The sequence below is a fragment of the Pseudoliparis swirei genome, unplaced genomic scaffold (assembly GCF_029220125.1).
Source record: "Pseudoliparis swirei isolate HS2019 ecotype Mariana Trench unplaced genomic scaffold, NWPU_hadal_v1 hadal_25, whole genome shotgun sequence".
In the NCBI taxonomy this organism is placed as follows: domain Eukaryota; kingdom Metazoa; phylum Chordata; class Actinopteri; order Perciformes; family Liparidae; genus Pseudoliparis; species Pseudoliparis swirei.
The window spans coordinates 1,400,789-1,422,090 of NW_026613261.1; the positions used below are offsets into that span (position 1 = coordinate 1,400,789).

The following is a 21,302-nucleotide window of genomic DNA, read 5'->3' on the forward strand; positions in this document are numbered from 1 at the left end:
AGACAAGCTGTAAACAAGCCGTAGACAAGCCGTAAACAAGCCGTAGACAAGCCGTAAACAAGCTGTAAACAAGCTGTAGACAAGCTGTAAACAAGCTGTAAACAAGCCGTAAACAAGCCGTAGACAAGCTGTAAACAAGCTGTAAACAAGCTGTAGACAAGCTGTAAACAAGCTGTAAACAAGCTGTAGACAAGCTGTAGACAAGCTGTAGACAAGCTGTAAACAAGCTGTAAACAAGCTGTAAACAAGCCGTAAACAAGCCGTAAACAAGCCGTAAACAAGCCGTAGACAAGCTGTAGACAAGCTGTAAACAAGCTGAAGACAAGCTGTAAACAAGCTGTAAACAAGCTGTAAACAAGCTGTAGACAAGCTGTAAACAAGCTGTAGACAAGCTGTAAACAAGCTGTAGACAAGCTGTAAACAAGCTGAAGACAAGCTGTAAACAAGCTGTAAACAAGCTGTAGACAAGCTGTAGACAAGCTGTAAACAAGCTGTAAACAAGCTGTAAACAAGCTGTAGGCAAGCTGTAAACAAGCTGTAGACAAGCTGTAGACAAGCTGTAGACAAGCTGTAAACAAGCTGAAGACAAGCTGTAAACAAGCCGTAGACAAGCCGTAGACAAGCCGTAAACAAGCCGTAGACAAGCCGTAAACAAGCCGTAAACAAGCTGTAAACAAGCCGTAAACAAGCCGTAAACAAGCTGTAAACAAGCTGTAGACAAGCTGTAAACAAGCTGTAAACAAGCTGTAAACAAGCTGTAAACAAGCCGTAAACAAGCTGTAAACAAGCTGTAAACAAGCTGTAGACAAGCTGTAAACAAGCTGTAAACAAGCTGTAAACAAGCTGTAAACAAGCTGTAAACAAGCTGAAGACAAGCTGTAAACAAGCTGTAGACAAGCCGTAGACAAGCTGTAGACAAGCTGTAGACAAGCTGTAGACAAGCTGTAGACAAGCTGTAGACAAGCTGTAAACAAGCTGTAGACAAGCTGTAGACAAGCTGTAAACAAGCTGTAGACAAGCTGTCAACAAGCTGTAAACAAGCTGAAGACAAGCTGTAAACAAGCTGTCAACAAGCTGTAAACAAGCTGAAGACAAGCTGTCAACAAGCTGAAGACAAGCTGTAAACAAGCTGTCAACAAGCTGTAAACAAGCTGAAGACAAGCTGTCAACAAGCTGAAGACAAGCTGTAAACAAGCTGTAAACAGGAAGTGGAGATGAGATGTTTACCCTTTTTGACCACATTATTCTTTTGGTTCATTATTCACAGTTCTGTTGGCGTTATTTATAAATGTATTCATGAAGAGCCTCCTGTCCTGCATAAGTCCAGAGCCTGAATGCAACACAAGGACCTCCACCTACAATCAGCTCCTCCTCCACTCTGCTGAGCGAGAGCTCTGCGTCGGCCTCCATCACAGACTCTTCTTCTGTGGTTTCTGATGGGTAGATTGGTCTGGAGGGAACAGAAGGGGGCGGGGTCAAAGTAAATGAGCATCAGCAGCTTCCCGGCTCAGGGGGAGGTCCTCTACTGGCGCCCCTCTGGGGCCCGTGGTACCTCCTGAAGGAGAAGCCCCGCCTCCTCAGAGCCTCCTCGGCCAGCCGGTCCAGCACGAAGCAGACGTGCTCGCCCGAACCCGACTTCAGCTTGGAGGGCGGGAAGTCCACCTTGACGCCCTGAGAGAGAGAGAGAGTCACCACACAAGGCCGTGTGAGCCTGAGGGTCGGGGGGGGGGGGCACTCACGAAGGCCCGGAGCTCGGCCAGGACGTTGGCCACCGTGGCGTTGGGCTCGTCGTGCTCCTGCGGCTCGGCGAACGGCCTCCCGGCCGCGTTGATGAGCCACGCCGCGATGACGGAGAACATGAAGAACTGCTCGCCCGGGTTGGACGCCAGATACGGACTGGACACGAAGTAATGTCTGACGGGGAGACATGTTTACATCGCCTCCTGTACTAGGTCATCATCATCATCATCATCATTATTATCATCATCATTATCATCATCATTACAATAATTATTATTATTATCATTACTGCTGATGGATATCTATTTGTTCTTCACACACATATATATATTTATATATATATTTATTCATAATAATGAATTGTGGCTTCGTGGGTATTAATGAATGAATTATCATTATTTATAATTATAATAAATTGTGGCTTGGAGGGAAATTTATGAATTAATTATCATTATTTCTAACAATTAATGGTGGCTTCGTGGGTAATAATTAATGTATGATAATTATGTATAATTAATAATGAATGGTGGCTTGGTGGGTATTCATTAACATTTTGTAAATAGCCATAACTCCTCAGACAACACCTGCTTGGATCATTAATGGTGAATCCTGGATATATATTGATGAATGATAGATTTGAACAGAAGCGGCCGGTGACGTCACCGTGACGTCGTCTCACCTGGAGAGGCTTCTCATGTGGTGCTTCGTCAGGACCTCCTCCTCGTAGTTCAGCACGTTGAGCTTCTCAAACAGGACCTCCATGACCACGTACACGTGGTGCGCGGCCCCGGGCCCGCGCTCGTCCTCGTCCCCTCGCCTGCCGTCATCCGCCATCATTCATTCTTTTTTTACGACACTTTTGGACCCACTTCCGGCGGGGTTTGGTCTCACTTCCGGTTTCTTTCTTTTTTTTATTTGCTAGGCAACCGAGAGCTCACACTCGCTAGCCGCCAGCGAAACGATGTTTTAAAACGTATCTTCGGACTCCTCGTGGATGTAAATCACATATTTTATTAGTTAAAATGATTTACAAACCGACAGTACGCGAAGACTGCGGAGACGGTGGCGGTTTAAATCAGTTAAACTCGTCCCGTGCTTCCGTTAGCGCTGCTCTTGTTATCGACGCCAGCGTTATGGACTTCCGGTTTGAGAGCTTCGGAATAAAAGCGTTCCGGTAGCCGGCGACGCTTTCAAATTAAAAGCTCATCGGCAGTTTTTCAAAGGCGTAATTATTTAGATACCGATGTTAACCACCTAAAACATCCACATATACACATAGTTACACTGAGTGGTTGTTTACATCTTTGCACTATTGTTTTTAAATCCATTTAATATTATTCTATTCTAGTTTTTTAAATATATTTTGCTTTTTTATTCTATTACACTTGTTCATATATTTTGCGAATTCCACAACATTTACGTTTATATATATATATATATAGATTACACTTCAATTTAAAAATATATATTTACACTTCAATTGTACTTTGGTGCATTTAGTTGACTTTATAAAAGAATAAACATGATTTTTCAAATGCCCATATATCCTTGTCCTTCTCTCCTCCATATGCACGTGTACGTTATCTACTGAAGCATGACACACACACACTCACACACACTCACAGACTCACACACACTCACACACTGAGAATAATTCACACCTCCCACACACACGCAGAGGGGCGCTTTTTTAAAGCTGGTGAGCTCGGGGCTCCTGGGGGCGGGGCTCCTGGGGGCGGGACTCCTGGGGGCGGGGCTCGAGTGACAGGCCCTGCTGCTGCGTCACTGGTGACGCATCCCGAGACTCAAACGGCCTCGACTCACCAGGAGGAGCCGACAGGAAGGAGTATTCAGAGACGCTGGTTTGGGGGGGGACGTTTCCTCTCCTCAGACGTTCATGATACTGTGCACAGTATCCTCCTCCTCTTCTTCTTCTTCTTCTTCTTCTTCTTCTTCTTCTTCTTCTTCTTCTTCTAAATGAACTGGTGCAGTTCAACAGGTGAGCGGCATGTCGGTCAGAGGTCACAAAGGTCAACACCGATTCATTTGTCCCCTAACTTGAATACTTAAGGGACTTCTGTAGTCACTGTGTCTTCCTGACTGTCTTCCTGAGTGTCTTCCTGAGTGTCTTCCTGAGTGTCTTCCTGAGTGTCTTCCTGAGTGTCTTCATGAGTGTCTTCCTGAGTGTCTTCCTGAGTGTCTTCCTGTGTGTCTTCCTGAGTGTCTTCCTGAGTGTGTTCCTGAGTGTCTTCCTGAGTGTCTTCCTGTGTGTCTTCCTGAGTCTCTTCCCTTGTGTCTTCCTGTGTGTCTTCCTGTGTGTCTTCCTGATTGTCTTCCTGTGTGTCTTCCTGTGTGTCTTCATGAGTGTCTTCCTGAGTGTCTTCCTGTGTGTCTTCCTGAGTGTCTTCCCTTGTGTCTTCCTGTGTGTCTTCCCTTGTGTCTTCCTGTGTGTCTTCCTGAGTGTCTTCATGAGTGTCTTCCTGAGTGTCTTCCTGTGTGTCTTCATGAGTGTCTTCCTGAGTGTCTTCCTGTGTGTCTTCCTGAGTGTCTTCATGAGTGTCTTCCTGAGTGTCTTCATGAGTGTCTTCCTGAGTGTCTTCCCTTGTGTCTTCCTGAGTGTCTTCCTGTGTGTCTTCATGAGTGTCTTCCTGAGTGTCTTCCCTTGTGTCTTCCTGAGTGTCTTCCCTTGTGTCTTCATGAGTGTCTTCCTGAGTGTCTTCCTGAGTGTCTTCCTGAGTGTCTTCCTGTGTGTCTTCCTGCGTGTCTTCCTGTGTGTCTTCCTGATTGTCTTCATGTGTGTCTTCCTGTGTGTCTTCATGAGTGTCTTCCTGAGTGTCTTCCTGTGTGTCTTCCTGAGTGTCTTCCTGAGTGTCTTCCTGTGTGTCTTCCTGAGTGTCTTCCTGAGTGTCTTCCTGAGTGTCTTCCGTTGTGTCTTCCTGTGTGTCTTCCTGAGTGTCTTCCCTTGTGTCTTCCTGAGTGTCTTCCTGTGTGTCTTCATGAGTGTCTTCCTGAGTGTCTTCCTGTGTGTCTTCCTGAGTGTCTTCCCTTGTGTCTTCCTGTGTGTCTTCCCTTGTGTCTTCCTGTGTGTCTTCCTGAGTGTCTTCATGAGTGTCTTCCTGAGTGTCTTCCTGTGTGTCTTCCTGAGTGTCTTCCTGTGTGTCTTCATGAGTGTCTTCCTGAGTGTCTTCCTGTGTGTCTTCATGAGTGTCTTCCTGAGTGTCTTCATGAGTGTCTTCCTGAGTGTCTTCCCTTGTGTCTTCCTGAGTGTCTTCCTGTGTGTCTTCATGAGTGTCTTCCTGAGTGTCTTCCCTTGTGTCTTCCTGTGTGTCTTCCTGAGTGTCTTCCCTTGTGTCTTCATGAGTGTCTTCCTGAGTGTCTTCCTGAGTGTCTTCCTGTGTGTCTTCCTGTGTGTCTTCCTGATTGTCTTCCTGTGTGTCTTCCTGTGTGTCTTCCTGTGTGTCTTCATGAGTGTCTTCCTGAGTGTCTTCCTGTGTGTCTTCCTGAGTGTCTTCCTGAGTGTCTTCCTGAGTGTCTTCCGTTGTGTCTTCCTGTGTGTCTTCCTGAGTGTCTTCCTGAGTGTCTTCCTGTGTGTCTTCATGAGTGTCTTCCTGAGTGTCTTCCCTTGTGTCTTCCTGTGTGTCTTCCTGAGTGTCTTCCCTTGTGTCTTCCTGAGTGTCTTCCTGTGTGTCTTCCTGACTGTCTTCATGAGTGTCTTCCTGTGTGTCTTCCTGAGTGTCTTCCTGTGTGTCTTCCTGCGTGTCTTCCTGTGTGTCTTCCTGATTGTCTTCCTGTGTGTCTTCCTGTGTGTCTTCCTGAGTGTCTTCCTGTGTGTCTTCCTGTGTGTCTTCATGAGTGTCTTCCTGAGTGTCTTCCTGTGTGTCTTCCTGAGTGTCTTCCTGAGTGTCTTCCTGTGTGTCTTCATGAGTGTCTTCCTGAGTGTCTTCCCTTGTGTCTTCCTGTGTGTCTTCCTGAGTGTCTTTCCTTGTGTCTTCATGAGTGTCTTCATGAGTGTCTTCATGAGTGTCTTCCTGTGTGTCTTCATGAGTGTCTTCCTGTGTGTCTTCCTGTGTGTCTTCCTGCGTGTCTTCCTGTGTGTCTTCATGAGTGTCTTCCTGAGTGTCTTCCTGATTGTCTTCCTGTGTGTCTTCCTGAGTGTCTTCCTGTGTGTCTTCCTGACTGTCTTCATGAGTGTCTTCCTGTGTGTCTTCATGAGTGTCTTCCTGAGTGTCTTCCTGCGTGTCTTCATGAGTGTCTTCCTGAGTGTCTTCCTGAGTGTCTTCCTGTGTGTCTTCCTGAGTGTCTTCCTGTGTGTCTTCCTGTGTGTCTTCCTGAGTGTCTTCCTGCGTGTCTTCATGAGTGTCTTCCTGAGTGTCTTCCTGAGTGTCTTCCTGTGTGTCTTCCTGAGTGTCTTCCTGTGTGTCTTCATGAGTGTCTTCCTGAGTGTCTTCCTGCGTGTCTTCATGAGTGTCTTCCTGAGTGTCTTCCTGAGTGTCTTCCTGTGTGTCTTCCTGAGTGTCTTCCTGTGTGTCTTCCTGTGTGTCTTCCTGAGTGTCTTCCTGAGTGTCTTCCTGAGTGTCTTCCTGAATGTCTTCATGAGTGTCTTCCTGTGTGTCTTCCTGAGTGTCTTCCCTTGTGTCTTCCTGAGTGTCTTCCTGAGTGTCTTCCTGTGTGTCTTCCTGAGTGTCTTCATGAGTGTCTTCCTGAGTGTCTTCCTGAGTGTCTTCCTGTGTGTCTTCCTGAGTGTCTTCCTGTGTGTCTTCATGAGTGTCTTCCTGAGTGTCTTCCTGTGTGTCTTCCTGTGTGTCTTCCTGAGTGTCTTCCCTTGTGTCTTCCTGTGTGTCTTCCCTTGTGTCTTCCTGTGTGTCTTCCTGAATGTCTTCCTGAGTGTCTTCATGAGTGTCTTCCTGAGTGTCTTCCTGTGTGTCTTCCTGAGTGTCTTCCTGTGTATCTTCATGAGTGTCTTCCTGAGTGTCTTCCTTGTGTCTTCCTGAGTGTCTTCCTGAGTGTCTTCATGTGTGTCTTCCTGAGTGTCTTCCTGAGTGTCTTCCTGTGTGTCTTCCTGAGTGTCTTCATGAGTGTCTTCCTGAGTGTCTTCCTGATTGTCTTCCTGTGTGTCTTCCTGTGTGTCTTCATGAGTGTCTTCCTGAGTGTCTTCCTGTGTGTCTTCCTGTGTGTCTTCCTGAGTGTCTTCCCTTGTGTCTTCACTTGTGTCTTCCTGTGTGTCTTCCTGAGTGTCTTCCTGTGTGTCTTCCCTTGTGTCTTCCTGTGTGTCTTCCTGTGTGTCTTCATGAGTGTCTTCCTGAGTGTCTTCCTGTGTGTCTTCCTGTGTGTCTTCCTGAGTGTCTTCCCTTGTGTCTTCCTGTGTGTCTTCCCTTGTGTCTTCCTGTGTGTCTTCCTGAGTGTCTTCCTGTGTGTCTTCCTGTGTGTCTTCCTGAGTGTCTTCCCTTGTGTCTTCCTGTGTGTCTTCCTGAGTGTCTTCCTGTGTGTCTTCCTGTGTGTCTTCATGTGTGTTTTCCTGAGTGTCTTCCTGAGTGTCTTCCTGTGTGTCTTCCTGAGTGTCTTCATGAGTGTCTTCCTGAGTGTCTTCCTGTGTGTCTTCCTGAGTGTCTTCATGAGTGTCTTCCCTTGTGTCTTCATGTGTGTTTTCCTGAGTGTCTTCCTGAGTGTCTTCCTGTGTGTCTTCCTGACTGTCTTCATGAGTGTCTTCCTGTGTGTCTTCCTGTGTGTCTTCCTGCGTGTCTTCCTGTGTGTCTTCATGAGTGTCTTCCTGATTGTCTTCCTGTGTGTCTTCCTGTGTGTCTTCATGAGTGTCTTCCTGATTGTCTTCCTGTGTGTCTTCATGAGTGTCTTCGTGAGTGTCTTCCTGTGTGTCTTCCCTTGTGTCTTCCTGTGTGTCTTCCTGAGTGTCTTCCTGTGTGTCTTCCTGAGTGTCTTCCTGAGTGTCTTCCTGAGTGTCTTCCTGTGTGTTCCTGAGTGTCTTCCTGAGTGTCTTCCTGTGTGTCTTCCTGAGTGTCTTCCATTGTGTCTTCCTGAGTGTCTTCCTGTGTGTCTTCCTGTGTGTCTTCCTGTGTGTCTTCCTGAGTGTCTTCCTGAGTGTCTTCCCTTGTGTCTTCCTGTGTGTCTTCCTGTGTGTCTTCCTGAGTGTCTTCCTGAGTGTCTTCCCTTGTGTCTTCCTGTGTGTCTTCCTGAGTGTCTTCCTGAGTGTCTTCCTGTGTGTCTTCCTGAGTGTCTTCCTGAGTGTCTTCCTGTGTGTTCCTGAGTGTCTTCCTGTGTGTCTTCCTGAGTGTCTTCCCTTGTGTCTTCCTGTGTGTCTTCCTGAATGTCTTCCTGAGTGTCTTCATGAGTGTCTTCCTGAGTGTCTTCCTGTGTGTCTTCCTGAGTGTCTTCCTGTGAGTCTTCATGAGTGTCTTCCTGAGTGTCTTCCTGTGTGTCTTCCTGAGTGTCTTCCTGAGTGTCTTCCCTTGTGTCTTCCTGTGCGTCTTCCCTTGTGTCTTCCTGTGTGTCTTCCTGAATGTCTTCCTGAGTGTCTTCATGAGTGTCTTCCTGAGTGTCTTCCTGAGTGTCTTCCCTTGTGTCTTCATGAGTGTCTTCCTGAGTGTCTTCCCTTGTGTCTTCCTGAGTGTCTTCCTGTGTGTCTTCATGAGTGTCTTCCTGAGTGTCTTCCTGTGTGTCTTCCTGAGTGTCTTCCTGTGTGTCTTCATGAGTGTCTTCCTGAGTGTCTTCCTGTGTGTCTTCCTGAGTGTCTTCCTGAGTGTCTTCCTGTGTGTCTTCCTGAGTGTCTTCCCTTGTGTCTTCCTGTGTGTCTTCCTGAGTGTCTTCCCTTGTGTCTTCATGAGTGTCTTCCTGAGTGTCTTCCTGAGTGTCTTCCTGTGTGTCTTCCTGACTGTCTTCATGAGTGTCTTCCTGTGTGTCTTCCTGAGTGTCTTCCTGTGTGTCTTCCTGCGTGTCTTCCTGTGTGTCTTCATGAGTGTCTTCCTGATTGTCTTCCTGTGTGTCTTCCTGTGTGTCTTCCTATGTGTCTTCATGAGTGTCTTCCTGAGTGTCTTCCTGATTGTCTTCCTGTGTGTCTTCCTGTGTGTCTTCCTGTGTGTCTTCCTGAGTGTCTTCCTGTGTGTCTTCCTGAGTGTCTTCCTGAGTGTCTTCCCTTGTGTCTTCCTGTGTGTCTTCCTGAGTGTCTTCATGAGTGTCTTCCTGAGTGTCTTCCTGTGTGTCTTCCTGACTGTCTTCATGAGTGTCTTCCTGTGTGTCTTCCTGAGTGTCTTCCTGATTGTCTTCCTGTGTGTCTTCCTGTGTGTCTTCCTGTGTGTCTTCATGAGTGTCTTCCTGAGTGTCTTCCTGATTGTCTTCCTGTGTGTCTTCCTGTGTGTCTTCCTGAGTGTCTTCCTGAGTGTCTTCCTGTGTGTCTTCCTGACTGTCTTCATGAGTGTCTTCCTGTGTGTCTTCCTGAGTGTCTTCCTGTGTGTCTTCATGAGTGTCTTCCTGTGTGTCTTCCTGAGTGTCTTCCTGCGTGTCTTCCTGTGTGTCTTCATGAGTGTCTTCCTGAGTGTCTTCCTGTGTGTCTTCCTGTGTGTCTTCCTGTGTGTCTTCATGAGTGTCTTCCTGTGTGTCTTCCTGACTGTCTTCATGAGTGTCTTCCTGTGTGTCTTCCTGAGTGTCTTCCTGTGTGTCTTCCTGAGTGTCTTCCTGTGTGTCTTCCTGTGTGTCTTCCTGAGTGTCTTCCTGTGTGTCTTCATGAGTGTCTTCCTGTGTGTCTTCATGAGTGTCTTCCTGTGTGTCTTCCTGACTGTCTTCATGAGTGTCTTCCTGTGTGTCTTCCTGAGTTTCTTCCTGTGTGTCTTCATGAGTGTCTTCCTGTGTGTCTTCCTGACTGTCTTCATGAGTGTCTTCCTGTGTGTCTTCCTGATTGTCTTCCTGTGTGTCTTCCTGCGTGTCTTCCTGTGTGTCTTCATGAGTGTCTTCCTGAGTGTCTTCCTGTGTGGACGTGTTTTCAGACTGTGATCATGTAACAAGATGGCCGACCGCGCTGGCCAAGAATGATTGGTAATCAGCCAGCAGCTGAAGCCAATCGGTGTGTATCTGTCCTCATGAAGGAGCAGCAGGAGCTGAGGAGCGAGAGCGTGCGGAGCAGAGGCTCAGTCTGCTGGAATAAAGAACCGTACCAAATACAACCTCTGTGATGCTCATCCTTTGGTGCTTGTGGGAGAGAGCTACCTGTGACAGCCACGCACCTGTTACACGTTATGAAACTCACCAGAGCTAAATGTGTTGGTGTCAGACATCGTATGAAACCAGAACATCCTCAACGAAGGTCCAGAGAAGGCTCCTCTGGGACATCAGCGTTCTCATGGAACATTTGATTTTCTGCGTGTTTTGTGATTCAGCACACGGGTCCACAGAGGTTTCACCAGAGCTTTATTTATAGAAAAACAACCACGACAACACTGCTGTGTTTCACTGAGAAGCGTCAACACTGGACTGAGAAGGTTGTAGAAACCACGGAACATCTGAGCTGTCACCAAAACGCTGAATCTACTGCATGAAATACAACATGAACAGCAGACACACATACATACGAGTCAGATAATGGATGATGACGTCACTATGACGACATCACTATGATGACATCACTACACAAGCCAAACGTCTCCAGAGGATATGAGCCGCGTCTAAACCTCCGGAGAGAAGCCGTGACCTCAGAGCGCTTCAAAAGAAACTGTGAACATAAAGCAGCCACACTGGACAAGACGCTAAACATGCACAGGCAAACAATTCAAAAAGCTTAGAAGCCGTCGCCTCGCCTCCTACCGCCTCGCCTCCTACCGCCTCGTCTCCTACCGCCTCGCCTCCTCCCGCCTCGTCTCCTACCGCCTCGTGTCCTACCGCCTCCTGCCTGCCTCCTGCCTCTCCTCACGCCTGCCTCCTACCGCCTACCGCCTCGCCTCCTGCCGCCTCGCCTCCTCCCGCCTCGTCTCCTACCGCCTCGTGTCCTACCGCCTCGTCTCCTACCGCCTCGTCTCCTACCGCCTCGCCTCCTACCGCCTCGTCTCCTACCGCCTCGCCTCCTACCGCCTCGTCTCCTACCGCCTCGCCTCCTACCGCCTCGTCTCCTACCTGTCACGCTCAGAAGAGTCGTCTCGGCTACAACACCACGAAGCCGCCTCGACGTTTCACCACAAAGTGGAACCCGGAGTCGCGGGGTTAGGAGGCAGCGGACATGTTGAATATTTACATTTGATGCAGAAATAATCGGAATAAATCTATTTCAGGGGAAATCGAAGGAGGCCGAGAGCCTTCATGATGCATTCGCTGACATTTGAACAACGCCGTCGGATTCCGGACACAAAGTCCATCCTCTGTTGAATTGTTTCTGTATTTCGTTCTAAAGGCTCCGTTTAATTCCATTTAAATCTTGTTCTGTTGTCTTTAACGTGGTCATTAATCTCTCTCCACACGAGGAAACTCAACGGACTACATTCACGAAAAGACGTGTCGGCGGACGGATGAACAGTGCTACGCTTTGTGTTGGCGACTATCAATCTTGCGAACCACTAAATGCTAACCGCTAACTGCTAACAGCTAACCGCTAACTTCTAATGGCTGACCGCTAAATGCTAACCGCTAACAGATAACAGCTAAAACGCTAACAGCTAACCGCTAACTTCTAACTGCTAACCGCTAATCCGTACCTCCATGACGACTCTCTTCCCTGAACTTTTCATTGTTTCAGCGTGAGTGAAAGGAATTCTGGGAAATGAAGTCCCAGACCGTGTTGCATCTCTCTAGAAGCTCGGTCGTCTATCGAGGCGCGTCTCCTTCCCTCCGCCTCAAGAAGCCGGTCTGACGTTGGTGTTTCCTCTCCAGGCTCAGAGACCAGCTGAGACCGGCCACCCCGAGCTCCTCATGTTGACCCACAGCATGTCACCTTGAGATGTACAACACTCATCCTTCCTTTCCTTCCAGCTGTCATGTCCAAATAAACCTCACCTGACCCCGGTCACCTGACCCCGGTCACCTGACCTCGGTCACCTGACCCCGGTCACCTGACTCCGGTCACCTGACCCCGGTCACCTGACCTCGGTCACCTGACCCCGGTCACCTGACCCCGGTCACCTGACTCCGGTCACCTGACCCCGGTCACCTGACCCCGGTCACCTGACTCCGGTCACCTGACCCCGGTCACCTGACCCCGGTCACCTGACTCCGGTCACCTGACCTCTGTCACCTGACCCCGGTCACCTGACCTCTGTCACCTGACCCCGGTCACCTGACCCCGGTCACCTGACCTCTGTCACCTGACCCCGGTCACCTGACTCCGGTCACCTGACTCCGGTCACCTGACCCCGGTCACCTGACCCCGGTCACCTGACTCCCTGAAAACAGATTTAAATAAATAACCAGAACTTCTTCCGTTTTTAAACATCCATCGACGTCGACCAATCGCAGACCTTCTCTCCAAATCCTCGGCATCGCGTCCTTTCTCCAGTGTCCCGCCTCCACCCGATATCTACTTCCCGTATTGCTCCTCCCCTATCCGGGTGGCACCGGCCTCTTCCACGGGCCCCTCCCTCTTGGTTTCCACGGCGACCTCGGTGTAGGCGACCGGCTCCTCCTCCGGGGCCCGGTCGCGGGGCTCGGCCTCGGCGCCCTCCTGGCCCTCGGCGACGGCCCTCTCCTTCTTCAGCTTGATGCGGAAGGTCTCTTTGTTGGACGCCTTCTTGGCGATGTTCTCCTTCAGCCGCTCGCCGGACTGCTTCAGCCGCTCGCCGGCCTGCTGCATCTTGTCCCGCCTCTCCGGCGGCATCACCTTGTCGCCCAGGTTGTGGAACTTGGTGCCCAGGGTGCCTTTGGTTTTGCTCATGTTCTCCTTGGAGAAGGCGGCCTTCAGGGTCTCGGTGCTCTTCGCCACCGACTTCTTGATGCGCGCGGACCGCGAGGGGTCGGCCTCCTCCACGCTCAGGTACTCCTCGTCGGAGGAGAGGTCGAAGGGCACGTCGTAGGAGTCGGGCTCCACCGCCAGCCCCTCCAGGCCGGGGCCTTTGGGAGACTTCATCACGGCGACCGACGGGACCTCGTTCTCGCCCTGCAGAGAGAGAGACAGTCAGGACAGCAGGGAGAGAGAGAGACCGCTAGACCACGAGACCACGAGACCACGAGGCCACGAGACCACGAGACCACGAGACCACGAGACCACGAGGCCACGAGACCACGAGACCACGAGACCACGAGGCCACGAGACCACGAGACCACGAGACCACGAGACCGCTAGACCACGAGGCCACGAGACCACGGGACCACGGGACCACGAGACCACGAGGCCACGAGACCACGAGACCACGAGACCACGAGACCACGGGACCACGAGACCACGAGACCACGAGACCACTAGACCACGAGACCACGAGACCACGAGACCACGAGACCACGAGACCACGAGACCACGAGACCACGAGACCACGAGACCACGAGACCACGAGACCACTGGACCACGAGGCCACGAGACCACGAGACCACGGGACCACGAGGCCACGAGACCACGAGACCACTAGACCACGGGACCACGAGGCCACGAGACCACGAGACCACTAGACCACGGGACCACGAGACCACGGGACCACGAGACCACGAGACCACGGGACCACTAGACCACTGGACCACGAGACCACGGGACCACGAGACCACGAGACCACGGGACCACTAGACCACTGGACCACGAGACCACGGGACCACGAGACCACGGGACCACGAGACCACGAGACCACGGGACCACGAGACCACGAGACCACGAGACCACGGGACCACTGGACCACGAGGCCACGAGACCACGGGGCCACGAGACCACGAGACCACGAGACCACGAGACCACGGGACCACGGGACCACGAGACCGCGGGACCGCGAGACCACGGGACCACGAGGCCACGAGACCACGAGACCACGAGACCACGAGACCACGGGACCACGAGGCCACGGGACCACGAGACCACTAGACCACGAGACCACGAGACCACGGGACCACTAGACCACGAGACCACGGGACCACGAGACCGCTAGACCGTGAGACCGCTAGACCACAAGACCGCTAGACCGCGGGACCGCGAGACCGCGAGACCACTAGACCACTAGACCACGAGACCATGAGACCACGAGACCGCGAGACCACTAGACCACGAGACCACGAGACCACGAGACCGCTAGACCACGAGGCCACGAGACCGCTAGACCACAAGACCAATTACTCTACTCCTCTGGTTGTATAGAAGTATATGCTTCATGAGTTAAAGCTGCATTCCCTCTCCTGACCACCAGGGGGCGACTCCTCTGGTTGTATAGAAGTCTATATCGTGAGTCTACTTCCCTCAGTAAACATTGTAAACATGAGTTTATGTCTCAGTCTCTAGTTTCAAGTCTTCTTCTCACAGCATGATGTCATCGTTTATACTTGATGGTCATTCAGAGTCAATAAAACAGTCAAATAAATGTTCCACGTCCCGACAGCAGAGCGTCGTAGTTTGAATGCTCACGACGTTACCAGCAGACGTATTCAGGCCGAGCAGCCATGTTCTTCTGATCCTGAATGAAGGGTTAGTGACGGGATAACGGTGGACTTTCAGGACTTTCAGGACTTTCAGGACTTTGAAGGACAGAATTACGTTGGGGATGTTTCTATGAAACTGATATTGTGAGTCAGGACATGAAAGTGTAGTTCCTCTGAACCTTCTGACTTATTGAGTATCTAAAGAACTCATTCAAGCTCGGACCCCAACATTCACTTCCAGAAGGACATCTCAGAGGCCGGGACCCTCGGGGATGGAGCCCATGCCCGTCTCTGCTTTCCGTTATAGATAAACGACTCGGTTGCTCATTGATGAAGGACCAGATAGAACACCTGATATTCCTCTGAGAGGCTCTCTGACCCGCGGCCTCTGGAGACACCGGCATCTTCCTGGGATCAAGTTTGTCTATTTTTACTGATGAGGAGTAACCGAGATGCAAGAAGCTGCTGACGGGAACACAACATGGCCGCTAATAACAATGACACCGTCTGGTTTGAGCAGTGGGGCGATGTCGGTCCATCAGCCAGAAATACCTCTTCCACTATTGGATGAATGGTGACCATCATTCTATAGACATGTCCTCATGTCCTTCAGCTTCTATCATCATTCTATAGACATGTCCTCATGTGTCCTTCAGCTTCTATCATCATTCTATAGACATGTCCTCATGTGTCCCTCAGCTTCTATCATCATTCTATAGACATGTCCTCATGTGTCCTTCAGCTTCTATCATCATTCTATAGACATGTCCTCATGTCCTTCAGTTTCTATCATCGTTCTATAGACATGTCCTCATGTGTCCTTCAGCTTCTATCATCATTCTCTAGACATGTCCTCATGTGTCCTTCAGCTTCTATCATCATTCTATAGACATGTCCTCATGTGTCCTTCAGCTTCTATCATCGTTCTATAGACATGTCCTCATGTGTCCTTCAGCTTCTATCATCGTTCTCTAGACATGTCCTCATGTCCTTCAGCTTCTATCATCATTCTCTAGACATGTCCTCATGTGTCCTTCAGCTTCTATCATCATTCTATAGACATGTCCTCATGTGTCCTTCAGCTTCTATCATCATTCTATAGACATGTCCTCATGTCCTTCAGCTTCTATCATCATTCTATAGACGTGTCCTCATGTGTCCCTCAGCTTCTATCATCATTCTATAGACATGTCCTCATGTGTCCTTCAGCTTCTATCATCATTCTATAGACATGTCCTCATGTCCTTCAGTTTCTATCATCGTTCTATAGACATGTCCTCATGTGTCCTTCAGCTTCTATCATCATTCTATAGACATGTCCTCATGTCCTTCAGCTTCTATCATCGTTCTATAGACATGTCCTCATGTGTCCTTCAGCTTCTATCATCGTTCTCTAGACATGTCCTCATGTGTCCTTCAGCTTCTATCATCATTCTCTTGACATGTCCTCATGTGTCCTTCAGCTTCTATCATCGTTCTCTAGACATGTCCTCATGTCCTTCAGCTTCTATCATCATTCTCTAGACATGTCCTCATGTGTCCTTCAGCTTCTATCATCATTCTATAGACATGTCCTCATGTCCTTCAGCTTCTATCATCGTTCTCTAGACATGTCCTCATGTCCTTCAGCTTCTATCATCGTTCTCTAGACATGTCCTCATGTGTCCTTCAGCTTCTATCATCATTATATAGACATGTCCTCATGTCCTTCAGCTTCTATCATCATTCTATAGACATGTCCTCCAGCTTCTATCATCGTTCTCTAGACATGTCCTTATGTCCTTCAGCTTCTATCATCATTCTTTAGACATGTCCTCCAGCTTCTATCATCGTTCTCTAGACATGTCCTCATGTTCTTCAGCTTCTATCATCATTCTCTAGACATGTCCTCATGTGTCCTTCAGCTTCTATCATCATTCTATAGACGTGTCCTCATGTGTCCCTCAGCTTCTATCATCATTCTATAGACATGTCCTCATGTGTCATTCAGCTTCTATCATCATTCTATAGACATGTCCTCATGTCCTTCAGTTTCTATCATCGTTCTATAGACATGTCCTCATGTGTCCTTCAGCTTCTATCATCATTCTATAGACATGTCCTCATGTGTCCTTCAGCTTCTATCATCGTTCTCTAGACATGTCCTCATGTCCTTCAGCTTCTATCATCATTCTCTAGACATGTCCTCATGTGTCCTTCAGCTTCTATCATCATTCTATAGGCATGTCCTCATGTCCTTCAGCTTCTATCATCGTTCTCTAGACATGTCCTCATGTCCTTCAGCTTCTATCATCATTATATAGACATGTCCTCATGTTCTTCAGCTTCTATCATCATTCTATAGACATGTCCTCATGTCCCTCAGCTTCTATCATCATTCTCTAGACATGTCCTCATGTCCTTCAGCTTCTATCATCGTTCTCTAGACATGTCCTCATGTGTCCTTCAGCTTCTATCATCATTATATAGACATGTCCTCATGTCCTTCAGCTTCTATCATCATTCTATAGGCATGTCCTCCAGCTTCTATCATCATTCTTTAGACATGTCCTCCAGCTTCTATCATCGTTCTCTAGACATGTCCTCATGTTCTTCAGCTTCTATCATCATTCTCTAGACATGTCCTCATGTGTCCTTCAGCTTCTATCATCATTCTCTAGACATGTCCTCATGTGTCCTTCAGCTTCTATCATCATTCTCTAGACATGTCCTCATGTGTCCTTCAGCTTCTATCATCGTTCTCTGGACATGTCCTCATGTGTCCTTCAGCTTCTATCATCATTCTCTAGACATGTCCTCATGTGTCCTTCAGCTTCTATCATCATTCTCTGGACATGTCCTCATGTGTCCTTCAGCTTCTATCATCGTTCTCTAGACATGTCCTCATGTGTCCTTCCGCTTCTATCATCATTCTCTAGACATGTCCTCATGTCCTTCAGCTTCTATCATCATTCTCTGGACATGTCCTCATGTCCTTCAGCTTCTATCATCGTTCTCTAGACATGTCCTCATGTGTCCTTCAGCTTCTTTCTTCATTCTGTAGACATGTCCTCATGTCCTTCAGCTTCTATCATCGTTCTATAGATATAACCTCATGTGTTATGTTTGTCCTTCCTCTCACTACTGGGGTCCCTCAAGGCTCTGTCCCGGGTCCACTCCTCTTCCTCTCACTACTGGGGTCCCTCAAGGCTCTGTCCTGGGTCCCCTCCTCTTCTCTCACTACTGGGGTCCCTCAAGGCTCTGCCCTGGGTCCCTTCCTCTTCCTCTCACTACTGGGGTCCCTCAAGGCTCTGCCCTGGGTCCCTTCCTCTTCCTCTCACTACTGGGGTCCCTCAAGGCTCTGTCCTGGGTCCCCTCCTCTTCCTCTCACTACTGGGGTCCCTCAAGGCTCTGTCCTGGGTCCCCTCCTCTTCCTCTCACTACTGGGGTCCCTCAAGGCTCTGCCCTGGGTCCCCTCCTCTTCCTCTCACAACTGGGGTCCCTCAAGGCTCTGTCCTGGGTCCCCTCCTCTTCCTCTCACTACTGGGGTCCCTCAAGGCTCTGCCCTGGGTCCCCTCCTCTTCCTCTCACTACTGGGGTCCCTCAAGGCTCTGCCCTGGGTCCCCTCCTCTTCCTCTCACTACTGGGGTCCCTCAAGGCTCTGTCCCGGGTCCTCTCCTCTTCTCTCAGCTCTGTCATTCGTTCACATGTCTTTTCCTACCATATCTATGCTGATGACTCCCAACTGATCCCCTCGTTCCCCAATCTGAACAACTTTAACACGTTTAACAACTTTAACCATGATTAGCAATGTGAACCGCTTTAAGATATTACTTGTTCATTAATTTACATTAATACAGCTTTATCATTGTTAATTTTTTATATCTTTACACAACATTATCTTTCGGTGTTTTCCAGGGCGGTCAATGCAGCAGCAGCTCAGGATGATTGACCCCCCCCCCCCCTCTATATGAGCCACATATGTGATAAGCTGCCATGTCAGACCGTTACCAGCGGCTCATCGCGTGTCCCAGTGGCCCCGAGCTGCAGGCTGCAGGCCCAGAATAGTTGTGTGACGGACCCACAGTAGTTGTCTGCACACGGTCTATTCTGGAGGTCTGCAGAGCGAGTGCAGAGCAGGCGTCACGAGGCTGGAGTTTGATCGCTTTCTAAGTGCTTCTAGTTGTGGAGAAACCAAGTGACACGAAAACGTTTGTAAATGTAATTAATCGGCACAAAGAAAAAGTAGAAAAAGTAGAGAGAAAAAATAGATTCTCAAAGATCAGGAAATTGACAAACAATTTGTCAACACTGGAATGTTTTCATCCCCAAATGTCATCTGAAATATTAAAGACATTAAAACTAAGTTTGAGACTTTGAGTTAAAACATGAAGTTTTTATCCTGCTCCACCCAAACGACGAGGCACCAACCAAAGTGCTTCAGATTATCGTCAGGTAGCAAAGCCTCCACCCTCCACTCCACTCTCCACTCCACCCTCCACTCCACTCTCCACTCCACTCTCCACTCCACCCTCCACTCTCCACCCTCCTGCTGTCAGCTTCAGCGTCTTTGATGAGTACAGAAAACGTTTTTTCTTCCGTTGGTCATGTGACCAGCTGCTTCCACAGCAGCACGCCGCTACAAGCCCCGCCCCTCTCGTCACAAGAGCCCCAGCAGTATTCCCAACGCTCCTGTGTCCCCTTCGCTTTATTAAAGACGCAACGGGAACTTTTGTTACAGCAACTTGTGGATTGTTTCTCTTTGGGCCTCAAACGGGTCAGTGAAGCGTTTCAGAGTGAGGCGTCCTGGTCCTCACCTGGTCCTCACCTGGTCCTCACCTGGTCCTTAAACCGGGTCCTCACCTGGTCCTCACCTGGTCCTCACCTGGTCCTTAAACCTGGTCCTCACCTGGTCCTCACCTGGTCCTCACCTGGTCCTAACCTGGTCCTCACCTGGTCCTCACCTGGTCCTAACCTGGTCCTCACCTGGTCCTCACCTGGTCCTCACCGGGTCCTCACCTGGTCAGCATTTGTCATCGTGTGAATCAGATCACGGATTGTTTGATTGATCTTCTTCGGTTGCCAGGAGACTTTTAAACATAATCTACAGATACAAATATTCACGAAAACAGCAAGAAGTCAAACCATATTCTAAATGTTTAAATGTGACATCTTCTCCGTTGGGCGGTCTGAACATATCTGTCGGCTTTAATAAAGAAACGGACCATGTGAGTCTCCAGTGGATTTACCCTCGTGAACTCTCTTTCTTACCTGATAGATGACGACGCGGAACTTGTTGCGCGTGAGCAGCTCGTCCTGCGTGGACTCGACCTTCTTGACCCGGACGTTCTGCTTCTCCACCCGCGCCCGCACCTCCTTGACGTTGGCGCTGACCTTGCGGGTCTTCTGCAGGAGCTTCTCCACCGTGCCGCTGGTTTCGCCGTGGTCCTTGACCAGCTTCAGGACGTCGCCCTGGATGGTCTTGATGTTGGTCTCCAGGTCCAGCTGACGCTCCTCCATGCGCTGTTGGCAGGACTGGACGTTGTCGATGATGCCGGCCACGCGCTCCAGCAGCGACAGGATGGTCAGGGCGCTGATGGGGTTCCCGGCCTCGTCCTCCACCCCGACGATCTCCAGCTTCTCCTGGACGCCCGCCGTGCGATACTTGTGCTGATCCATTGCAGGGGTTCGGATGACCAGGTGACTTCTCTCACTTCGAATTTCCTGGAAACTTTCCTAACAGTTGAAGACTTGTGGATAGTTTGCGGAAGGGGACCAGGACCAGAGGAGTTACCAGCAGGGAGACCGGAGAGAGGCAAGACCCAACCGCCGGGACCCAAACTCAGGTCGGGACAGGGGGAAGGGGAAACTCCACCCACCCCTCGCAAAAAAGGCCTTAGGATCCAAAGATAACCTGAATTCAGCCCTCATCGGGGGTGGGCCAGGCAGTGAGCTCAGATGGGAGCGGCAGCGAACCCCTTCCCCCCCCCCCCCCCGCTAAAAATAAAAGCTCTTTGTAAGGCGACACTCGGACATATTGGGAAGACGCGAAGCAGAGGATCATGGAAACCCCCGTCCAAGTCCGACTCTGCTTTGTCAAGAGTCACGCAGACGATTCAGAACTTTACGTTATTTGCAAGTATGTTCGCGCGCACACGCAGCTCCCGTTTCATGTCCATCAGCCGCAGCTCAGGAGGCCACAGTTGTCTGGTTACGCGGCGCTGGCGTGTTTCTGGGGGGTTAAACATGGCAGCAGCTGCTCCTTCCTCTTCCCCACGGGCAGCACGGTCCAAACGCCGTGAGGTCTGAAGCTCTTTATAGGCGGCTGGCCAGGGTCGAAGTGATCCGGCTGTAACTCTCTGAGCACCGTGTACCTGTGCAGGAGGTATCGTGCATTCAGTGGCCTTTAGCTCACAGTCGGACAAAGTCATGGACTTGCTTTGTGGCGTATTAATGTCCTGTCCCTAAATACACACATGTGGTAAAAAATAACAACGTCTTACACTTAAAGCCGGCCCTCTAAATTCTGCCAGGACAACCTTTCAGTCTTCAAGACAACCTTTTAGGCTTCGGGTCAACCTTTTGTTCCCAATGCAAGTGAATAGGAACATGTCTTTGTGGCAGCTGTGGGGGTGGGGTCTCCAATAGGCCTCAGCTGCTGGCTGGTTGGTAATCAGCCAGAGCAGCAGAGAGAGGGGTGTGGGGGAGTGTGGAGTGAGCAGAGGCGCAGTCTGGCAGTCTGCTGAGAATTGAATAAAGTATGTTATCAACTATCCCGGTATCGGCAAATCCTTGGTGCTTTGGGGGGAAACCCACGGGTGGCGGCCCGGAAGCCGTTACACTGGAGCCCAACGTGGGGCCCCCTGGAAAAAAAGCAGATGGAAGGAGAGGAGCTATTCACCGGATGGGGGCAGATGCTGGAGTGGGTCGCAGCGATGCGGCGGGACCAGGAAGAGGGCCTCTTGGACCAGGAAGAGGGCCTCTGGGACCAGGAAGAGGGCCTCTGGGACCTGGAGGCCCTCCAGGTCCTGGCTGCGAGGCAGACATGC

General features: G+C 50.0%; 2 protein-coding genes across 3 annotated transcripts in view; both read right to left on the reverse strand.

The window, feature by feature from the left end:
- Positions 1 to 2,858, reverse strand: part of ift57 (intraflagellar transport 57 homolog (Chlamydomonas)) — a 15,885-nt gene extending 13,027 nt beyond the window's left edge. For both annotated transcript variants that reach the window (XM_056410554.1, XM_056410555.1), the window contains exons 1-4: positions 2,420 to 2,858; positions 1,740 to 1,914; positions 1,553 to 1,671; positions 1,360 to 1,450 (exon numbers count right to left, since the gene is read on the reverse strand). In XM_056410554.1, the coding sequence (XP_056266529.1) occupies positions 1,360 to 1,450; positions 1,553 to 1,671; positions 1,740 to 1,914; positions 2,420 to 2,577 (543 nt within the window). In that variant the 5' untranslated portion in view covers positions 2,578 to 2,858. The remainder of the gene's footprint in view (positions 1 to 1,359; positions 1,451 to 1,552; positions 1,672 to 1,739; positions 1,915 to 2,419) is intronic.
- Positions 2,859 to 10,669: 7,811 nt separating this feature from the next.
- Positions 10,670 to 20,188, reverse strand: cavin4a (caveolae associated protein 4a). Its single transcript, XM_056410564.1, has 2 exons — positions 19,525 to 20,188; positions 10,670 to 12,820 (listed from the first exon to the last, which is right to left on the reverse strand). Exons 1-2 carry the CDS (start codon positions 19,930 to 19,932, stop codon positions 12,245 to 12,247), a joined length of 984 nt encoding a protein of 327 aa, XP_056266539.1. The 5' UTR covers positions 19,933 to 20,188; the 3' UTR covers positions 10,670 to 12,244.
- Between the last annotated feature and the right edge of the window lie 1,114 nt (positions 20,189 to 21,302).